At 52.6% G+C, this 21,580-nt stretch overlaps 2 protein-coding genes across 3 annotated transcripts in view; both read right to left on the minus strand.

The window, feature by feature from the left end:
• Positions 1-2,184, minus strand: part of POU2F3 (POU class 2 homeobox 3) — a 40,638-nt gene extending 38,454 nt beyond the window's left edge. The window contains exon 1 of one of the 2 annotated variants that reach the window (XM_061368536.1): positions 1,899-2,184. In XM_061368536.1, the coding sequence (XP_061224520.1) occupies positions 1,899-2,184 (286 nt within the window). The remainder of the gene's footprint in view (positions 1-1,898) is intronic. The other variant, XM_061368537.1, reaches the window with a different exon arrangement.
• Positions 2,185-6,121: 3,937 nt separating this feature from the next.
• OAF (out at first homolog) lies at positions 6,122-14,838 on the minus strand. The gene is made up of 4 exons (XM_061368517.1): positions 14,587-14,838; positions 9,545-9,679; positions 8,898-9,078; positions 6,122-7,745 (listed from the first exon to the last, which is right to left on the minus strand). The coding sequence occupies exons 1-4, from the start codon at positions 14,821-14,823 to the stop codon at positions 7,471-7,473; spliced, it is 828 nt and encodes a 275-aa protein (XP_061224501.1). The 5' UTR covers positions 14,824-14,838; the 3' UTR covers positions 6,122-7,470.
• Between the last annotated feature and the right edge of the window lie 6,742 nt (positions 14,839-21,580).

Raw genomic sequence — 21,580 nt, forward strand, 5'->3', positions numbered from 1 at the left:
AAAAGCCCAAGCCCCTCTGGAGGTGAAATATCCAAATGCCTGGGGAGGAGGCGGTGGTAATGCTGCTGCAAGGAAACCTTCTGAGCAGGAAGCAGGGCATGCAAAGCCCAAGCAGCCCACCTTCACCATGCACATTGTGTCTTCACAGGCAGGGAAGAAGCAGCACCTCTGCAAGGCCTTGCTGTTCAGCAACTCCAAGACTGAACACAGGAGCTGCCTTTGCATAAGGGTGAAGAAACACCCCCCCCCATCACCAATGGGGTCTGGTACATGAATTTGGTCCCTCCATGCACTTAAAACTGATGCCCCTCTGGCAGGCAGCAGGGTGGGATGATGTGGGGGAACGGAAGACCAGCACGCACCCAGCCCTGCGCAGCTCCCGGCCAAATCCACCCTGGGAGTGATGCCACTGGCTCTGACAGCGGGCACAGTATCGATCTGGGGAATCTTCTCATGAAGAAAGAGTCGCCCACAAGCCAAGCAGATGGGTGGATAGGAGCCTGCGGGGGATGCGTCCCCGAGACACAGCACACAGCAGAGCACACCCAGCGCAGGTGCTCAGACTAGTCGGGCTCACACGCCGAGCCAAGACCACGAGCCTCACGCCTCCCGCAGCCTCTGCTCATGGCCAGCATTGGGGCTCCCCTGCTGCCTTCCCCATGGCTGGCACAGGCAGCCTGCCTGCACAGTGGGGTGCTGATCCCCTCGGAGGGGCTGCTGGTACCCCAGAGCCAGGGGGAGGTTGCAACGCACCCATGGAGCAGAGGCTTTGGCCATCTCTGCAGGCTGACACGTTGTTAAGTGATGGCAGTTCTGCAGCATCTCCCTTGCCCTGCAGGCCTGTCCATGAGCCTGTTGAGGGGCTGCAAGCATTGAGCACGGACCCCTGGGTCCCCCCTTTGCAGCAGGACCACCAAATACCCGAGTTTCACTGCAGCATGCCAATAGGTACACAAAAGGAATGAGGCTAATGGACGTATCCACCCTCTCCCCTCCAAACCTGGGGACAACACACAGTGTTTTGTGCTGCACAAAGCACTGGACATAGGTCAGTACCAGAGTACATGGCTACCTACACCCCACTGCCTGCCCCTGCCGCAGAAGGGGCTGTCAGTATCTGGCCTTCATTGCTTCCACTGCTCTGCTCCTGCCTCAGCATCATCCTCAGCCCTGCCATACCCAGGGATGCCGTCCTTCCCCTTGAGCACAGGGGCTTGAGCTGGGGACAGAAGTCAAGCTCACTTCTGCTCAGTCTCCAAGGGACTTGGCAGTGATTGCTCTGGTTCCCCAGCTGACTGTATAGGGGAGGTCTGCTCACAGGACATGTGAGGCTACCTAAGCCGTATCTCTGGATCAGACCCCCTAGAAGGAGTCTCTGTCCTCCTGAGTATTCATTCGTTCCTCACTCAGCTCAGTCTCCGACAGCTCCCTCCTCATTCATTTCTCCCTCCTTGTCATTAACTTTCCCCCTTCCACCCCATGTCCTATCTCACTCTCATTCACACACACACTCCCTTCCACCCTTGCCGCATCCCTCTGTGAATTCATCCCCTCTCACTGCTCCCGGCTTTATCCCACAGGTCAGGCACTAAACGCTCCCTTTCCAGGTACCCGAGAGGCTTCTGCGCCCTGCTCCCTGACCCACGCTAGGGCTGGCAGCGTGAGCGATGCGCCCACATTGTGGGCATGGCTTGGCAGCCCCCTAAGTAGGATCAGGGCAGCATCCATCCCCAGGTAGGAATGCGGGCACTTAACCTGGCACTCCAGGGGGAGGGAAGAGGAGGGAAAGGAAGGGAGGAAAGGTCACAGCAATCGCAGCAGCCCCATTTCCTGCCCAAGCCCACGGTCTGGGCTGCACGGCGAGCTCCAAGCCCGATCCTTCCTCAAGTGCTCTTTACCTGCGTGCACGGACTCCAGGTTCACCATCCTGCTGGCGGAGGGAAATCCGCGGTGCGCCCAGCCTCCTGCCGTCAGCCCCAGGTTGCCAGGGGCTGCCAGTTTGCCCTCCCTCCTCTGCCACCCGCTGCCTCTCAAACCGGGCGTGGGTCCGCTCCCGAAGGGACCTACAGCTCCATTGCCTGTTGCCATGCAGGGCCAGGTGAGCATGCGGCTCCACGCCACGCCTCGCCCCACCTCCGGCTCCCTCGGGTGCCCTGACACCCAGCAGCCTGGCGCCTGGCCCATGCAAAAGCGCCCATTTGCATATTAGTAACTCGGGAATAGATGAGTCCCTGCAGCGCTACCAGGGCGTGGGGTGGGGTGGGAAGGAGGGAGGGAAGGAAGGAAGGTGGTTTTGCCCGCCCTCAGCTGCACACATCCACCCCGCAGCACCTGCCTGCTGGGCTGCGAGCAAGGGGGCTGCATCCCGGTTGTGCCCTGGTGGGTAGGCTTTGCGCTCTGCCCTTTGCAGTGCATGGGTAAGAGAGGCCGAGGCATCCGGTCGGGATGGGCAGCACCCGCAAGGGAAGGTGTGGGAACAGTCCCTCCAGTAAGCAGAATGTGGGCACTGATAAACCCCGGGGGCTGCTCACAGTGAGCCTGTGTGGTTGAGTCTTTGCATCCCCTATGTCTGGGTTGAACCTGAATGATGCCGTATGAAACAAGCAGTTCTAAGAGGAAAGGTAAGAGCAGACGGGTAACCTGACTTGGCTAAAGACACATGGCAGGGTTAGGATTAGCACATGGAGACTGCTCTGTGCTCTGTGTGGTACATCGGTACCCTTAGAATAGGAGAGTAGCATCCCCTTCCTCCTCCTGCTGCTCCGTGTTGTTTAAAGCTGCAGTATTTAACAGACTTCCAGGGAAGCCAGGGGGGAAAATCCCCTTATGTTGGCTTCTTCTGGATAAAGCCACCAGGGGCCAGACCCACATCCTATGCTCAGTGCTGGGATGGGGACCAGCAGCCACCCTGCCTAACCCAGGCACTGTCATCGCTGCTGTGCACTACCTTGATGACCCCAAATCTTCCCAGCGGTAGCAGGATGCCTGCATTAAACACCCAAGCTCTGGTGCTGCTGAAAGCGTTAACGTGCTCCATTGGTAGCTGCCAGGTACAAGCTATCACACATTCATCTCTCCCTGGCTAATTCACGTTCCAGGGCTCTCGGCTTTCCCACATGCTGCTCTCCCTCCCTGGAAAGACAGGTTTCTCCGAAGAGATGGGTGGGTGGGTGGGCAGGCTCTCCAACCCAGTCTGACCCAGTTAGGAGGATGGAGCGCCTGCCCTCGGCTCGCCTGGTCAGAGAGGACATCCTCAGGAGAGGGCAATGTGCCGTGTGGAAAGGGTGGCTGTGTTAAACAGAGCTCTAACAAGGAAAAGGTGGAGGGGAGGTGAAGGAAAGCAGGGAGGAAGGGAAGTTCTCAGGTCAGGCTAACATTTGCAGGACAGGGCGCAGGGCTCCAGGAAGCACAAAGGTGACACGGGGTGGTTAGGGGCTGGACTGCTGCCACCAATCCCCAGCCTGTGGTGGAGCCCCAGCCATTCAGGTCCTGATCCTCGGGGCCTTCCTGGGCCTATTTTCCAGTGTTTTCAGCATGACCCCCACGTCTGGGTTTTCCCCATCTCCAAGACTGACGCGATCAAGTGTCTTCACTGCGTCAACCACGGATTTGCTGGTGGCTTCCAGCCAGCCTGAAGGGCGTCTAGGGTACAAGAGAAAGGCTTTGGAAAGGCTGGTGACCACGAGAGCTCTCTCCTTGCCCCCTGCATCAGAGCACCTTTTGCACACCGAAGAGGAGTTAACGCTTTACTCCCATCTTTTTCCTCTGCTCCATAGTGTTCTCCCCTTGCTCCCGAGCGGAGCATCCTGCCCCGGAGCCCCAGGGTGTCTGGTGCTGCCCGGTGGCACTTCAAGCGGGACAGCAGTCCCGGTACCCTCCGGGTGGGGATGCTCTGCCAGGGCCGCAGTGCCCTCTCCTGGCCCCCGGCGCAACCAGGTACAAGCGGTCCCCTCTCTATAGCTGATGCGATCTGGTTCTTCTATTACCTTATGGTGAGTGAAACAGCAGGAAAAAATCAGTATTTAATCGCTTTTCACCCCAAAAGCTGTGATAGCAATGCCCTTCACCCTTGGCTTCAGTGGCATGCTGTGCAGGCAAGAGAGAATTCATCGTCCTTATCAAGATACTCAAAACACCTCTGCTACCCAGATTAAAAACAGAGGATGGATCACAACATCCTCGTTTCTGCTGTGGAAATAGGACCACCTTCTCCAGGCAATGGCAGGTTTGCTTTTATTCGGCCCTGAGATGCCTAGATGCCAGCAGATGCACTGCCCTTTTTATTTTGCCATGGCCATCAATGACTCATCTACCCTCTCTCATCCTCACCCTGTTCCTGCTCTCCTGCTGCCAATGTTTATTCCCCTCTTGGAGGAAGATAAGCTCTGCAGACAGCACTTGGTTTATGGGGTATGGCCTTTGGACAGGCCCTGGAAGCGTGAACTGCAGAAAGACGTTACAAAATCCCCCACTGTTCTTCCCTAGCAGCAAGGATTTATACCAGTTCTGCCGGCCAACTGCGCCTTCTCTCCGTGCCAGGAAGATCTCCTGTCTCTGCTCGCAAATAGCTGCTTTTCCAGGGTGTTATTGAAGCGCATCCAAAAGGGGGGTTTCTCTTTGTAACGGCACACGCACTGCAGCGCGGTTCCCTTACAGCAAAGCAGGGAGGGAGACCTTGCAGGGCTGTGACTCGGGGCATGGACCACACGCACCCCTGCACCGGGGCAATGCGGACCCGGCTCTGCCCGCCCTGCCTCGGGTTAAGGCTCCGGCGGCAGCGCGCACCGCAGCGCCGTGCTCCGACAGCGCCCACTTGTGGCGGACGGGAAACCTGCACCGCCGGGCTCCCTATCCCAGCGTTGATCCCGGTCCGCAGGCAGCGCTCCCCATCGACGTGAGCACAGAACGCACTGCCCATCGTTATTTGGAGTTCGTGTCCTTCACTTTGCTACTCCCAGAGCTCCCACCCCACAGCACTGGCTTCTGCTGCGCGAAAAAGCTCAGGACACCTTGCAACCTGCACTGCTGACTATGGGACCAGCTCATAAAAGGCTCCTCCATCACCCCACAGAGCTGAGGTGATGGTCTGGCTCTGCCGTGCATCATGCTGTTTTCCCAGGGTGTGCTGGAATACTTCAGCTCGGTGATGCTAAAAGGAGTGAGGAAGGACTGAGGTGTTTCTATAGTCCAGGCTCTCCAGAGCCTTAACTGCTATAAAATAAGCATATTCAAGCTCGCCAGGATATGACCCAATGCTCCCAGAGGGAGCTCACATCCCCTCCCAGCAGCCCTGTATAGGAGGCAACAGCGGAAATGGGCTACACAGGGCTCCCAGGGGAAAGGCACACAGCCACCCTGCAATCCTCTCCCACTGCGCTCGCAGCCCATCTGCACCCACAGATGGATTTAACTCCAGAAAGGAAGGACAGAGTCCCATGATGTCCCGCTGCAGCAGGACAGAGGCAGCAGAGAACACACCCTGTAAATGCAGGCCAGTGATCAAGAAGCTATTTCAGCTTCCCCAGAAATCACAGCAAGGGGATCGGCTGCCTTGGTGGCTCAAGCAGAGAAGGGCTGAGGCTGCAGCAGGGCTTTGTCCATCTCTGCATTCACCACACTAGGGGGAATCAGCACTCCATGTTTCACCGAGCTAAGGGCTGGCCCAGAACTGCACCCTCATCTCCCCTCGGCTATAGCTGCAGAGGAATAGACAAAGAACACTTTATGGAGCCTGCTGGACCCAGACAAGCCTCCAGCCACCTCTGCATCATAGCCCCTCATGGGACCCCCCCATAGAAGAGCAGGCACCAGCCTGGGTAACCCCAGGACCCAATTCTACTGCTGGTCTACTCACCAGAGCTTGGGCTCCAAGCTGCATCAGTTGCTTGAGGTGAGTCAAAGCTGTCTCCCTTCTGTGGGGCTGCCCTATGGGTGAGCTGCAGGACCACAGTGACAAGTGCTGTGGTCACGGTGAACAGCAGAAGCCGCCCCTAAATCCATCAATGTCCTACATGCAGGCTTGGGACTGACCCATACGGGAACTATTCTTGCCCAAGAAGCCAAGCAACTGGAGCCCACACAGATTACAATGCACAGAGAAACTTTTACTACAGGGATCCTATTAAAAAAAAATCAGTTTATTTAACCTTACAAATGATAAATAATTTGTTTTTTAATCATTTCAAGTGTATTTTACTTCATGTTGCAATATTAAAATAGCTTTCCCTTCTCCCCTCTAAGTGATCAATACAAAAATAATTGTGACCAAATCTTTTCATCAAAAATGTCTGTGTTTTAGGCAAAAAGGCACATTGTGAAGGCTTCTCACCCGGAGGTACAGGGGAACACAAGGACCCCAGCAGCCTCCTTCCCTCCATGCTTGTTCCAACTGGAATGGAAGAGGCCACAGGAGGCAGGCAGCACTTCTGCGGTGCTGTCTGCCTGATGCCCTGTGGGTATATACCAGGGCCAAGGTCAGCTTCGGTGTCACCCCTGCTCTACACATAAGGGAAACCAAGGCACAGCAAAGCAGTACAATTATCTAAGAGCTTCTTGTGAATAGCTGGCAGAGTAGGGCATGAAACTGGATGCAGGTTTAGAATGCTGCCTTCTTCAAACCCATAGCGTGAACCCACCTGGGATCATCCTCTCCCCCCCTTGCAACCACAGCGCTGTGATGGTAGCCACAAGTCTCTCTAGATGCTTCTTTCTCAGTGGGAGAGTCACAAGACCAACACAAAAAGTTGGGCCTTCACTAGTCTACAAAGGGATTAATTAAAGCCCTAATTACCAGCCCTTTAGGGCCAAATGTCATTGCTGGGATGTATCCCCCCCATTACATCTTCTAGCCACGGGAAGGGTTTAACAGCCAGTCAGGCACTAGAAAAAGCTACAGGCAGGCTCTTGCTTTGGGTAGGCTTCGTACCTTCCCTGTTCAGGGTATGTGGTCCCTTGGATCAGCTGTTTTCCCATTGGGAAACGCTGCTGTGTCACCAGATGGTGAAGGGGCTTCTTCGGTGTCAGAGATGTCTCACAACCCAGGTCATCAAGGCCGTTTGTCTCCCTGCCCTGACCACTCATGAGGATGCTCGAAGCTGATAACTGATCAGAGCTGCTCCCTTTCACATCTGCTAACTCCAGAGCAGGACAATACACACCCCTCCCAGTGCTTCACCCCAGAAACCTGCATCTCCTGCTTCTTCCAGGGAGCAGCATCTCCCAGCAGCTGGCCGGAGAGCATCAACACAGTGAGCTGAGCCCGCTTGTCACAGTATGAGGCAGCATCAGGTGGGGAGGGATTCACAGAGGGCCAGAAGGAAAGGCACACACACAGAGCTCTCCTGGTACAAGGCACCACTGTGAACTGCATTCCTTCTTTGGAGCAGCCAGCTCCAGGAGGCCCTTAGCATCACAAATGGTGGCTAAGGAGGGCAGATGAGCTGCTCCTTGGGAAGATCTGGCCTGGCTCTGCTAGGTCTCCTCATCCCAGAGACACAGCTGCTTCTGTGGCACATAGTAATCAAAGGTGTAGCCCTTCTGGCAGCTGCGGATGCCACATTTGTAAGAAGAAACCTTGCCCCCAGCATCACGACTCTTGCAGTACTTGAGCATGCACGGGTACCACTCGATGCTCAGCGTGTAGCTGCAAATGCAGGGCTTCCAGCGGTCTGCGCACAGCTTGCAGCGCTGCAGGTCAGGGAGATCTGATGTCTGTGGCAGGACCTCGAACATGGAGCCATCCACCCCTGCAGGAGAAAGCAGAGAGACATTGCTCAGGGCACTGCCAGAAGGGCAAAGGTGGGAGCCACCAAAGCCAGCGCTGCTCCCTCTGCACAGCCGAATAGAATGAGGTTATACAGGGGCTGCTTGGACACGAGTCTGAATGGAAACCATGGGAGAACAAAGGGCCCTGGGGAAAGAAAGCCAAAAGATACACAAAATGCACTAAGAACATATTTCTTTTGGGTGGTGGACCAGGTGAAGGGTTACCTTGAAGATACCTGCCTAATGAGGTTCCCTAGGACAGCACCACCAAAACAAGTCAGATACACCAACAAAAAGACTACTGCGATGGGACATGCAAGCGATGTACATGCCTTATCCACTGTTAAAGAGTTAGAAAGAAGCCAAAGTAATAACATAGGCAGTATGAGTAACATAGGTAGTATGAGTTATAATGACAATTCACTAAGACCATTGGTTGACAGCCAGCTGAATATAAGCTAGTAGTATGCCCAGGTGGCCAAGAAGGCAGGCAGAGTCCTGGCTTGTATCAGACTTAGTGTGGCCAGCAGGGCTAGGGAAGTGATCATCCCCCCAAATGCTGTTCAGTTTTGGGCCCCTCACTACAAGAAAGACATAGAGGTGCTGAAGCACGTCCAAAGAAGGACAACAAAGCTGGTGAAGGGTCTAGAGCACAAGTCGTATGAGGAGCAGTTGAGGGAACTGGGGTTGTTCAGCCTCGAGAAGAGGATGCTCACGGGAGATCTTGTTCTCTGCAGCTACTTGAAAGGAGGATGGATGTAGCGAGGTTGGTCTCTTCCCACAAGTGATGGGTGGTAGGATGAGAGGAATGGCCTTAACCAGGGGAGGTTTAGGTTTGACATCGGGACATATTTCTTTGGTGAAGGGATCGTTAAGCATTGGAACAGGCTGCCCTCAAGGAACTGGATGAGTCAACATCCCTCAAGGTATTTAAAGGATGTATGGATGTGGCCCTTAGGGACATGATTTAGCGATGGACTTGTCAGTGCTAGGTTAATGGTTGGACTTGATCATCTTAAAGGTCTTTTCCAACCTAAATGATTCTATAATTCTCTAAAGTGATCTGTGCTGACCACCAGAAACCCGACAGGATTGATCCCAGCAGAGAGCCAACGAAACCAAAGGAAACCAACCTTTCTCCAGCCAAAATTTGACATCTTCTTCTCGGGTGTAAATCGCTTCTTTGGCTTCTGCACAGACATTGTGGATGTGAGAGCTCAGCTGGGCCCCCTTGCTGAAGTTGACAGCTACATCCATGCTGAGATGCTCCAGGCCGCGCACCTCCTCAGCCTGCCGCACTGTCCTGGGATTCTTCTGCAGAGGATACAGTAAGGAAACTCGACTCTTGGCTGCAACAATTATTCCTTATAGCACGTTGTGTCTTCATGCCAACACAAGATGGGCAAATGGATGTTCCTCTGCAAATGCACCTGCATCCTATCTGGATGGAAGGCACTTAAGCTTCTGTTGAAGCTAAAACTTATGCTAGTTTATCTCTGCTTTGGTTTGTTTCTCAATGAATCAGTACTTACTTCACCGGGCAGTGTGGGGCAGAGATTTTCATGCACCTATCCTTCGATGCAGACTAGGCTGAACTAAATCATGCCTCCTTCTAGTGCATTAATACAACAGAATCAATACTGTTGATAAACTTAGTTTAATACTCAAGCAGGAGGAGTGGTCAAAGGTAGGTCTAATAGCCAAGCAGTCAGGCAGCTGCCTGGGAAGGGTGTCCAGAAACCCTGGATGCACTGGGATACGCAGCTGGGGTGCCTCTTACCTGCCGCAGCTTTGCCATGGACTCGCTGGGGATGATCTCGTTGCGGTGAAGCCGTGTCACGAAGCAGAGCGCTTGGAACTGGCTCTGGCCCCTCTCCAGCTCCCCTAGGATCAAGGCACGGAAGATCTTCACCTCCTGAGGAAGAGATGAACAACGAGACTGAGAATCACAGACCTTTGGCATCACCGGGGTGAACCGAGACATCAGGGTCAAAGAGAAAGGCTCCAGCCAAAAGAACAAAGTCAAAGGGCTCCTACTTCTGCTACCTGAGCATAGGGGTGTAGCTCCCAGGTTCAATCCCACCCCAAAGCCTGCAGCATAAATAACCGGTGCCTGTAAAGAAGGAAGGGTTTTCGCAATCCCACTGTGGCAAGGACAAATCGCTGCCAGGTCTCATCCCGCAAACAACAGCTGGGGGTTTCTGGCCTTTACCAAGAAGGGAGGCAAACCTCCAAGGGGTCTCGTTTTGTTAAATATCAAATAGCCATTATCTTCATGTATTACTTGGGGCAAGCAGACCCAGAATTGCTCTGCAGCCTTCCCTTCTTTGTCCCAGCACTGTGATAAGCTCCCTCCCAAGTTGGTTCAGGTCCCAAAGTGCCACTTATAGTATACAAAGGGATTCTGGATTCAGTGACACTGTTCAGTGATGAACTTGGATACAGGTTTTAATTATTTGTTTCTGAATACATACAGGGCAGAAATGTGCACAAATCACTGCTGGATATGCTCATCGGTAGGGGATGGAAGGATGCTTCTTCCTGCATCTCCAGTCCTGCTGTCCCACTCCATGACACCCACGGGAAGCCTTGCTTCACCCCTGTGTCGCAAAGCCTTGTTTGGCTTCCCTTAGCTTCCCAGCTCTCCCTGCCCTGACCATGCAACCTCAGGTGAAGCAAGACCCAAAAGCTTGTCACATCAAACCCATGTCACGGTTCTCACACGGAAAGAGCCACCGAGTTTTTCCTGCTTAGAGAGGGCACCTTTCCCTCCCCACCAGCAGGAGCGGGGTGAATCAGTGCCAAGGCAACAAACGACACCTTTCATTCTGGGGCTCTGCAGAACTTCCCAGCAGGGAACAAGCCCCAGCAGAACATTGCCTTTGCAATGTGGGGACTCTCCAGATGAGCTCATCATGGGGGCGATGAGAGTCCTTGGCCCTGACCCGCGCTCATGTACTGGGTACAGTTACAGCTATTGTGCAGCTTTGGATGACACACGCTTGGTGTTACGGAGAACAACCAGTTCTGCAGCCGTGTGCTCTACCCACGGCACTGGAGGTAACCGCAGCCGTGGCCTTCACAGTGAGCAGAGAGCAGCTCCTCTTCCCTTATAGTAGACAGGAAATCAGTGCACGGCTCAGGCTGCCTGCACCCACCAAAGGCACTTCCAGCAAAGACTAGCCTGCAAGGGGAAGCAGGGAACTCATTGAACTCCTTACCTCCTCTCCCTCCAGACAGCCATCTGGGGTGCAACAACAATTGAACCTCCATTTCTAGTCCATTTCTACGTTATGCAGTAGAGACCTACAAGCTTGTGTGGTCTAGATCTGAGCCCAGCATCTCGACTTCATGTTGAGTGGAGCAAACCAGTTCCCAGGGACATAAATCACTTCAATGCCTTCCTCCCCGCAACCCATTCAGCTTTCCTGCCAAACTTCTCTCCCCAAGGACATCAGTGCTGCTGTGGGACCACTTCAGTCTTTGTTGTTGCATGCCTGCTCAGACTGGGGGATATACACACAAAGGGGATGTGCTGCTCGGGGCACTGCTGGGCTAATTCCTTGCCAGGTCAGCAGCGTTTGCTGTGGTCAGGGCCCTGCTGCACTGCCCCAGGGGAACAGTTAGAGCTGGCCAGAATGTCCTTGTGCTTGTACAACACAGGGAATGTGTTACTGCATCCACGCTGGGGGGCCAGCCAGCCGAGTTACCCTGAACGGGTTTTAACCCCTCTCCTACTAGAACTGATTAGAATGAAGAAACTTTGCTGTTTTGCCTCCTATATCACAGTGTGTACAAAGGTGAATTAAGGATGTGCTTGGGGGGGGGGAACCCACACTTTCAGGAGCAATAAGGTTTGACCCCGATTCTTACAAGAACGGAGCAGCTGGAAACCCTCACATTGCTCTGAGATGCTTGGAAAGACATCCTCTAGTTAAGCATCCTCACGCTCAGCACCCACAGCCTGAGTGATGACTACAAGTAACTGGCAGAGGCCACTTATAACCCTCCTTTATACTTTTGGTTATCTCTACAGAAAAGAGACTGCTTTCCAAAGCACACAGATACAACCTTTGGACCGATGCTTTCCTGTTTCATTTGGTCATTTAGCACCTAACATGATGGAACCCTGGGGCATAAGGAAGTTCTCAAAACAGCCCCCCTAGAATATCACATAACATCATCTTTCTTAACAAGGAAACTGAAAGGCCTGGCAGTACAAGCATAAAATACCATTACCCACACTTGCTCCCTTGTGTTTCCAACACAACTTTTCCAGCCATCAAGAGGAAAAAGAAAGGTTTCTATATCTCTGTGCTGACCTTGGAATATAACCACCCACTTAGTTCGCAGGCCACTGGCAAGATCATGCTATTCAATTTAGACACAACATTTAGGGGTGCTGTCTCCCTCACTCCAATGCATTTTATGCCTGACAACACTACACAGGAAGAGAAGAAACGCTTTCATCACATTCACTACAAGAAATGATCTTCACTACTGTGCTGCCCAGTTTGGGCTCCCACTGACCAGTCTGTGCTGCACTAGAGAATGAGGACAAAACTGGGGTGCTCTGAGGACACGAATCCTTCAGGTTCAGCTCTAGAACAGAGCTAGGGATAGAAGAGCAATTCAAATCCCACCTCTGTGGGAGACTCAGCCACCGCTCAAGTCCCACCCGACTTCCACCACTGTCAGAGCAGAGCAATGTGATGTGATCTCATTCAAAGCCCTTTCTTCTCCGGTCTGGCAGCGACTCCTTGTCAGCAAAGCAGAAGGGAAGGTCTGCCTTTGGACTAACCCCCCTGCAGTTTAAAGCCAGAGAAGTGGAAAAATCATTTGTGCAAAACCCCAGCATCCTGGCCACAGCATGACCACACAATGTAGCTTGGGAAAGCCAGACCAACAACCCCAGCTGCTTTTACCCAGGAAGAGCCTCAAGACCTCCTCTCTGGAGAGGAGAGGTTGTGTAATCTTAGAGGGATGAGCACCAGAGCAGGGAAATGCCTGCATGCAGCCAGAACAGGTCAGCAGGGGAAGCCTGGCCAGGCAGCTGCGTGCTCACATCGTTACTCACTGCGCCACAAACTCCTTTATGGGTTTTCTAGCTTTTTCCAGCTACTTTCCAGCAAAGCCAATGAACAGAGACAATCAGTACACAGTCGCTCTAAAACTGGGGATTAGCGATGGACTCCTGCTATCCTGATGCTTGCCAAGCCTTCCAGGGACCATCTCCTGTGTCCTGCCAGCAGGAGCTGAGGGGATGCATGGAGCTAAGGATTTCACACACTCAAGTCAAGAGATGTTCAGAGAAGCAGTTATCTAGAATCAGCTCAACTATAATAAGAATGAGAGTGAGGTAAGAGCCAACATACACTCTGCTGGGTCTGTAAATGAGACTTGAGAGCAAGCTCCCCTCAAGAAGAGCTCAAGGAAGTGAAATGATCAACAGCTCAAGACACTAGAAGTCCCCCTGTCACATCCCACTGATCCCAGAGGCCCTACTTAGAGGAACTGTGATGTGTTTGAATTTCCCTTGACCAAGAATACACTACAGTATGCAGGTTTGGGCTTAAAAGCCCTTCCTCCCTCCCTGAGCTTCCCTGATGTGCCATGTCTTGCCTTTTTTCAACAGGAATCATGGGACTGCTTTCCTGCATGTGTGCTGCAGTACACAGAGCACTGCCATCACCTCCAAATCACCATGGCTTTTGCTAGCATCTCAGAAAGAGGTGGGCTCGTCCCTGCATCCTCCACTTGGAAGAGGACCATCCGAGAGGCTTGCAAGGAGACTGGGACCAAAGAGTGTAGCTGGAAGCAGAAGAGGCACCAGAACCCATCCCTTGGCTCACAACAGGTAGGGACACAACGCCTTCCCATCTCACGGCTTTGAGCTTCCTCCTGCTGCAAGCCAAAGTCCACGGAGCAAACACTTTGAATGGAGGGTTGGAACAAGGCAACACCTCTGTGCCACCGGACATCCCTACCACCCACATGGTGGCAAACAGCTCTTCCCTAAGCAATATAAAGCTTGATGCATCCAGCCACGCTTGGTGTGCTCTGAAGCGTGCCAGGCTGGTACAGAAACTTCCATTTACTGCTGAGAAGAACGGGATCTTGGGCTTCAGCTCAGCAGGCATCACCCCCTGCAGGGAGGCCATCTCTTGGGCCAGAAGGAAAGGCTCCCCTTATGGGGGGGCTGTTGTCAGTCCCACAGACAGCTCTCACCAAGCATCTCCCATACACATGAACCCAAAGGCAGTCGGAGTCCCCCTAAGGAACTAACTGTACCCCACGCACATGGTGGAGAGAGATGTCCTGGAGATAGATCAGAGCATAAAAACCCTATCCAGAAGGGTCTCCCCACCGCACAGACTCTCCTGCCCAGGGTATAGGTGTTAACAACAGCCTGATTAAAAGGCTTGGGGCTAAACATGCGTGAATAGCTCTGCAGAGATTGCAAACAAAGACTCCAAACAGTGCTGGATGGACTTTTCCTTGCACACGCAAAAGGACCCTCAATCCCTCAGCCAGGGTTTTCCCAGGCTCCAAGTGAGTCCCAGCTCCGGAAGGACCTCGTGTACCGCTATCACCACCGCTCACTGCACAGAAAGCACACACTCCGCAGAGCCCCGAGGTGTGATGCGCCAGCGTTCCCATGCCACAGCCTTTGATCTCCTCGGGGGAACCACCGTGGGAGCCGGGACCGGCGGAAAGCGCTGCGGGTTCACCCCACCGCATCCCTCCTCGGGGCTGGGGGACCACGTCCCTAGGGCACGCATCCTCCTCGGGGAACCCTCGTCCCGGGCGCCCGAGCCCTACCTGTCTGAAGTCGGCGGTGAGGGTGACGAGGGCGCCGTCAGCCGTGCGCAGCTCCAGGCTGATGCAGTCGGAGCCGCTGTCGGCCTGCAGGCTCTCCTCCGTCACCTGCCCGCTGGGCAGCCGCACCCGCACCCGCAGCTCAGCCCTCGCCGCGGGGCCGGGCGCGCCGGGCAGCGGGGCCAGCGCCAGCCACAGCAGCGCGGGCAGCGCCGGCAGCCGGTGCCGCGGGCCGCGCATCCCCCAAGCGCCCGCCCCGTCGGGGCACGGAGCCGGGGCCGGCCGCTGCGGGCTCAGGGCAGCGCCGGCATGGGGCGGGCGGCGGCGTGCGAAGGAGCCCCGCCGCGACCCCGACCCCAACCCCAGCGCCAGCGCCAGCCCCAGCCCCGGCCCCGCTGGGGTGGCTCTGCGCGGAGCCCGCTCGCCCTTTTCATTCAAGCCCTCGGCGGGCTCTTCCCTCGCCCCCCGCCCGTCACTTCCTTCCCCAGGCCCAGGGACCTGCCCCACCGAGGCAGCGCGCCGCCCCGCCGTTAAAGGGCCAGCGCCGGCCCACGGCTGCGCCCGGCCGGGGAAGGGAGAGCGGGCAGAGCCCGTAAAACGGCCGGGATAGGGAGCTCCGGGCAGGGCAGCGGCCCCGCTCCCTCCCGTCCGTTGGGCGCGGCGGGAGGATGGAGATAGACGTCCCCTCCGGGCAGCTTCGGGGCAGCGCTGCGCTTGCTTTGGGTGTTTTCCTACGGGATACGGAACTACCTCCAAACTGCAGTTGGAAAGGAGAAGAGAGGGCAGCGTTAACAGCAAAGCCCGGCTCTCCTCCCTGTGCAAACAAGAGTCCTCCAAACGTGCGCTTGTAGTCAATCAAACGCCGTTTACATGACTGCCCAGGCAGCGCACCGTTACAGGTCTGTCCCGAGCCATGCTGGATGTATTCCTGCCCCCGAGCATGTAACCTGGGCCACTTCAGATAGTCTTTCCCTGGGTCACTTCAGACTCCGCAGGTCACATCGAAAGGCTCCCGATCTGCCCTTCACCCACCCGGTTCTGCAATCACTTCCAGATGGGCAGATGCTCGTGAAGGGCCCCTTTGATTTCAAAAGGGCTCTCTGCAAACACAAAGGTCACTTGTGGCAGGCAGGATCAGGCTCTCAGTGAAAGAGCTTTGCGAGGAGGAGCACAGAAATAAAGAGGAAACAACCGTTTAAATCCATGCTTCCAGGCAGAGATCACTCTTCTCCAAACAGTGCTTTTTGTGGGACTTCATGGCAAGTTTTAACCCTAAATCTTCACAGCCTCCCTCAAATTGTCTCCTTGAAATGCCCTTCAGGACAACGGCAGTGCTAAGAATGAGAGATGGGGAGAGGAAAACGTTAAGGGGTGCACAGAGGGGAGAAAAGAAATGGCTCAGCTTGGACACAAGAGAGGGAGGGCCCACAAGGTAGAAACATACAAAGAAGGCCCCACTCACAGCGTATTTATTCAGAGGAGATTATGCATAAAGACAGGAGGACCCCAGCAGGGGCTGGAAGGAGGAGTGCCATGAGGTCAGTGGGCACAAATAACCCTTGGAAGACTTCCAGGCCATAGGGCCGTACTTGTTTCTCAGCCCAAATCCAGAACCCACTTCCCTGTGGCACAAGGGCTACTTCAGGTCCATCAGCTTGCAGCTGAGCCCCAGGCTGCAGAGCATGGTGTGGTCCCCTCTCTGTGCTGGATGCGATGTGATGAAGCACAAGGAGGGAGGAGGTTGCACTCTCTGCAGCAATACACGTTTGTGGTGCCCATTGGGTACCTGGCTCCTGGGCTGCAAGAGATAGTTCAGGATTGTGCCTCCTGTGTTGCCAAGCTAAGATTCCAAACACTGGCAGGCGAACAGAACTGAAGAGCAAAGCTCTTTGGCACATAGCAGAGAACAGCAGTGTAATCGGGAAGGAGTGCTTTGCTGAGATTTGAATGAGACCGAAAGCTGACAAGTGAAATGGACAGACACTGCTGGTCAGTATCCCAGCAAGAGACCCTGAACAGGTTAGTGGTGAGTGGAGATGTACTGAATGGCAAGCACAGCTCAAAGGCTCTGGGACAAAGCGAGTGGCCAAACAGTGCTTTACTGGTGTCGCTCAGCCTCTTTACCTTTGCCGTTTGCTAGTATGAGACAGTACTTTGTGCACACAAACTCTTCTCTGAACTGCAGGAAAGGTGAAACATGCCTTACAGTTTGATGTTCCCGTTGCAGGATGAGTTACTGAGTTACATTTAGTTTTACTGAATGTTAATGGTTGGGGCCAAGAGTTTCTGTTGTGTGTGCACGCTGCAGTGTTTTTCCTGGGAGGAAAATTCCATTAAAATACCTCAGCCACGTTTGAGAACAAGGTTAAGGGGAAAAAAATGCTGTTAAAACACTCTGTACCGTGCTTTGTTGTGATGTTCCAGCAGGGCAGTGCGTGGGAGCAGGGATTACAATCTGACATGGGGCTTGCCTTGGTGCCTTACACGAATTCTTTGTCATCCCCAGGGAAAACCGCTAATGTTTGGCCAAGCTACAAACCTTCCCTCCCTCTTCCTCGAAACTTCATTTAGAGAAGCTCAGTGTCACATCAGCACCTTGGAGAAACAGGAAGGATCTATACCTGGGCTCAAAGACAGCCCTTGCTTAGAGCCCTAACAGACAGGGGATAAACAGAAACGGAGAGCGTGAGAAGTCCGACAGCATCCCACACTGTGGGTAAGCTGCATTCAAGAGCCCTGCCTTCCCTGCATGCAAATACACCAGGCAAACAAAAATGCTTGTAGCCACCCTGTCTTCACCACTTACCACCCACTTGCTGTTGCGTCCAGGCTGTCAAACTGGATGATGCATAAATACCTGCACCATCTTCTCCCTTTGTCTGTTCCAGGAATACATCTGTCCTGCTCCTCACCATCCCAAAGAAATCCAGAATCAGACTGTTCCAACTCTTTCTCATGCAGTCTAGGATGCTTCCTGCCCAACCAACCCCCTGAATACAGGGGCATTTAAGACCAGAGAGAATGAAAGCCCTTTCCCCTTGCTGTTCCACCCCAATGTGAGTAATCAGTCAATACTCTAGAGGCCATTAGCATCTGAAGTTTACTCTCCCATGGAGAACAGTAATAATGACTGCTACTTTCTCATCAACTTACTGAAAGGCTTTGTGGCCAGTTTTCTTATTATGAGCATGAAACCAAGGTATTTAAAACACCACAACAGCAGTACCACCAATACATCAAAGAGTGAGGACGTTTGTTCCGAAGGAGCTGCTTGTTCTAAGAAACAATCCTGGTACCTGGGCAGTGGGGAGGAGCGCCTGATCTCAGTCCCACACAACGATGCTGTTGTAGAAACAAGCTTTGTCACTGCTGGCGTGGTTCCCCTCAGACAGCATGCTGAATCAACAACCACAGTGGTTCCCAAGAAGCTCTAGGTCCTCCAGATTGCTTCTTCAGAAAGGCCTCCTGTTTGCCATTTCAAGTTGCCTTTGCCTTTAGAGGCATCCCGCAATCTGTTGGACAGAAATGCAGTACAAGAAGCCACAAAGCAGCTAGGAAGCCCTGGCTCTCAGGAAAGGCGCACCAGTGGGATTGCACTGGTGTTAATCTCAGCTGAAGATGGTGTAACTGTGGTCAGGGATCAGACCCAAACGTTCTGCCTTGATCTCTTTAATCTTCCGCCCTTCATTTTCATGCCAAGCTCTACTTTTAAAGCTGCATGAAAGAATCATCCGTGCTTTTTGAAGGACTCAATCAGGGCAACTATTTTGGGGATCTGAACGCACAAAACCCAGTTTTTACTATTGTTCACAGCACTGCAGAACCAATAGAGCTCTGGGAGAGTTAATTGGATGTTTTTTACTCCCTTAGTCCCCAACTTGTTGACTAAATCCCAGCTATTATCAGGAGTATTACTACAGAGGACCTATGGCTTGATCTGAAGCTCTGGGAAAGTATTTGTGTTGTGGTGCTCAGTAAAGATCTTACTGTTACAGAAGGGAATCGGGCTTCAAGTCATTTTTCATTAATTAAAAACTATTCAGCATCCCTTTTGAGTGTTCCCTGCTGCCCCTCCTGAATGCCCTCCTTTTCTTGGCAATTACATAAACCAAGCTTCTGAATGGTGTTTAAAACTGCTTTACTCTCTTTAAACAATGCCTATCATCTTCTATTTCTGACCTGTTTACGACGCTATTCTCTGTCTTGGGCAATTAAAAGGTTGAGAAGTACAGCAGCCTGGGTGTAATTAAATGAGGAGGCCCCAGTGGGGCACTGGGAAGTTAACTGAGTGCTCAACCTCCACAGCCCATGCAGACTCCCTTCCAGAGATGCTCATGTCCTGATGAGATGCACATTAATTGAGATCCCGTGCTCATTCATTCAGAGGCTGGATGCAACTGCAGGGAGGATGAGAAAGGCAGAGGAAAGGGGGAGGAGAGCAGTTGGAGAGGTTCTTGGCGTGCACAGAAGGGGTTCTGCCCCTTTTCCTTTGGGTATATTCACATGAAGGGACTCAAAGGCATGTGCCTGCTGCTGCTGTGGTCTGTGTGACCTGGTTCATAGATAGGGTAGGACAGTGAAATGCCACAAAACATAACACCCGTGAAGGCACGGTACAGATAAGGATCCCATAAGAGACAAACACTCAACTATGGGAGCTGGTGGGGATCATGTGGAAAAGTCTGGTATGTCTGAAGGAGAGACTTCAGAGTTCAAGCTGATGGTGTACATCTGGGACCTACTAAGAAATGCTTGGGAAACTCTCCCTCGTGATAAACACTGTTCTATAGCTCCTTATGTGAGCAATAGCTGCTTTTGTGGTGCATTGGCTGTGGATGCCTTCTCCTCTTGGAGCAGGAGAGTAGAATTTAGTAGTTTTTGCAGGTCAGTCCTTCTCTTGCACTGAAGGCTTCCCTATTGGTCCAGCTTCTGGAGGCAGAATAGAAGTTGTACCTGAAGAGATGAATTCATACTCTGTTTGTGTTCAACTGGTCTAATGGGGAGTGCAGGCTTGGTGCTCATGCTCCAGCCTTTTTCTGTCCCACTCTCACAACTCTGCTCCTTCCTTTAACATCTGGATTCAACTATCGAGCAACAGGCTTTCTGTAACACATTCCTGGCCCCCCTCACTGCTTCATGCCTCATAGGGTTTGTCCTGTTCACAGAGGGAATAAACACAAAGAGGGGGAGGGCAGAGAGAGACAAAGAAGACGTGGCAGGATGAAGGCATTGGGAGGTGAAAAGCTGTTTTCCTTTCCTGAACCCAGCTCTTGGCCTGTTTGACATGGGCTCTGAAATGCCACACAAATACAGGAATCCTATTCAAACTCGCTGCAAGAGTCTTCTGAACCTCTCCCGTGGATGCTGTCCTGCAGTAATCACTGTGTGCAGAAGGAAAAGCTCCCTGCCATTTCCAGGGATGGGGAGGATGCGATTGTCTCAGAGGTTGGCTTTCCCTCTGAAGCAATGTGGATTTAGATCCCTTCTAGCTGATTTCTTATGCCAATATGATCAGAGCTGGGCAGGAAATACAAAACCAGGTCCTCTGTGGCTGTTAATAGTGGCTTTCCTCCGGCTGTGATCTTGGACAGGATGCTGGGGGCCAGGCTCTTACACTGGAACTTCACGTCCTGCAAGACCTTGGCTCAAAATGAGGACTGAGGGGGCATGGCCTCACCCTTGCACAGATACCATGTTGGGGGTACCAGCAAGTAGAAATGCTGAGGAGGGGGATGCCACTATGGCTGGGGTTAGCAGCTCACAGCATTCCTTGAGATGTTTGAGTATTTTCCTGGGAAAAGTAAAGTGGAGAAGGAAATGCTCCCTCAACTCCCATTTGCTTCATGGTTAGGGCACTTGCTTGGATAGGAAAACCAGGAAAACTTGCTATGTCAAGCAACTGGACACTGATCCCAGAGTCTTGCATCCTGGGAGAGCGCAGTCCTGGTTCCCTGTTATGCCAGGAAAGTGTGCTCAGCTTGCCTACGATGGTGTGATATTTAGTGTGCAGGAAGGAAAGGAATAAAAATGGTATCTCACTAACTGGACTTCCACTGGGTATTCTGAGGAACCCAGTTAGTGAGATGATCTCCAGTACATTCCTGCTGGTGCTGACTTGGAAGAGGTTAATTTAAATGAGCACAGTTTGTGCTGGAATGATCCCAGTGGAAATTAGTGGGGGATAAAGCAGGTGGTGAGTTCTTGCTTCATATATCTAATCGGGATGCTGACCAAAGTCTAGATAAAGCAACATCAGTGTTGAGTTAAGCAATATCCTTTAAAACAAAAAGGATGCAAATCTTCCATGCAAGACAAGCTTAGTAAAAGCGATACTATAAATCTAAGTGAAATCCTCAAATTCTAAAGGGATATAAATCTAATTAAAGTGATATAAATCTAACTGGAGAAATACACTGTAAACTCAGCCAAAATGATATCCATCTAAAGAAAGCAATGCAAATGCACCAGAAGCACCGTAAATAAAATCAAAGCCATACATAAGATGTAACGGAAGCAATCTGAAACCTAAATCAAGCGACATAAATAGAATGATATGAACCTAATTAAAGTGATTTATAAAATGGACGTTTTGAAAAGAATACAGAAGATGAGAGGAGCTGAATAGAGGGCCCAGGATAGGTTCACGAGACACAAATACCTGCAGCTACAAAGAATAAAGCAAGGTTAATTAGGTGCTGTGCTTCAGAGCAATCTCCAGTTGCAGAAGGGGTCAGGAAAGCTGCTCTGCTCCGAGTACAACACTCGAGTCGCTTCTGACCCACATTATATGAATGGCATGAAAGGCAAATGGGGACGTTTTGCTTTGGGTAAATGTAACATAGCGAAGATAATGACAGCTCTGTTCACAGGAACCCCAGAGTCTTCCAGCCCAAAGCCCTGGGAGCTTTGGGGGATAGTTAGTTAAGCAGGAGTTCATGGGAACAAGCATAATCCCCTTGCACAGTTGAATGCACTCATCTGACTCCATCAGACCTGA

This window comes from Neopsephotus bourkii, unplaced genomic scaffold (genome assembly GCF_033783945.1).
Source record: "Neopsephotus bourkii isolate Nb327-2 ecotype Australia unplaced genomic scaffold, CSIRO-AGI_Nbou_v1 NB_1433, whole genome shotgun sequence".
NCBI lineage: Eukaryota > Metazoa > Chordata > Aves > Psittaciformes > Psittacidae > Neopsephotus > Neopsephotus bourkii.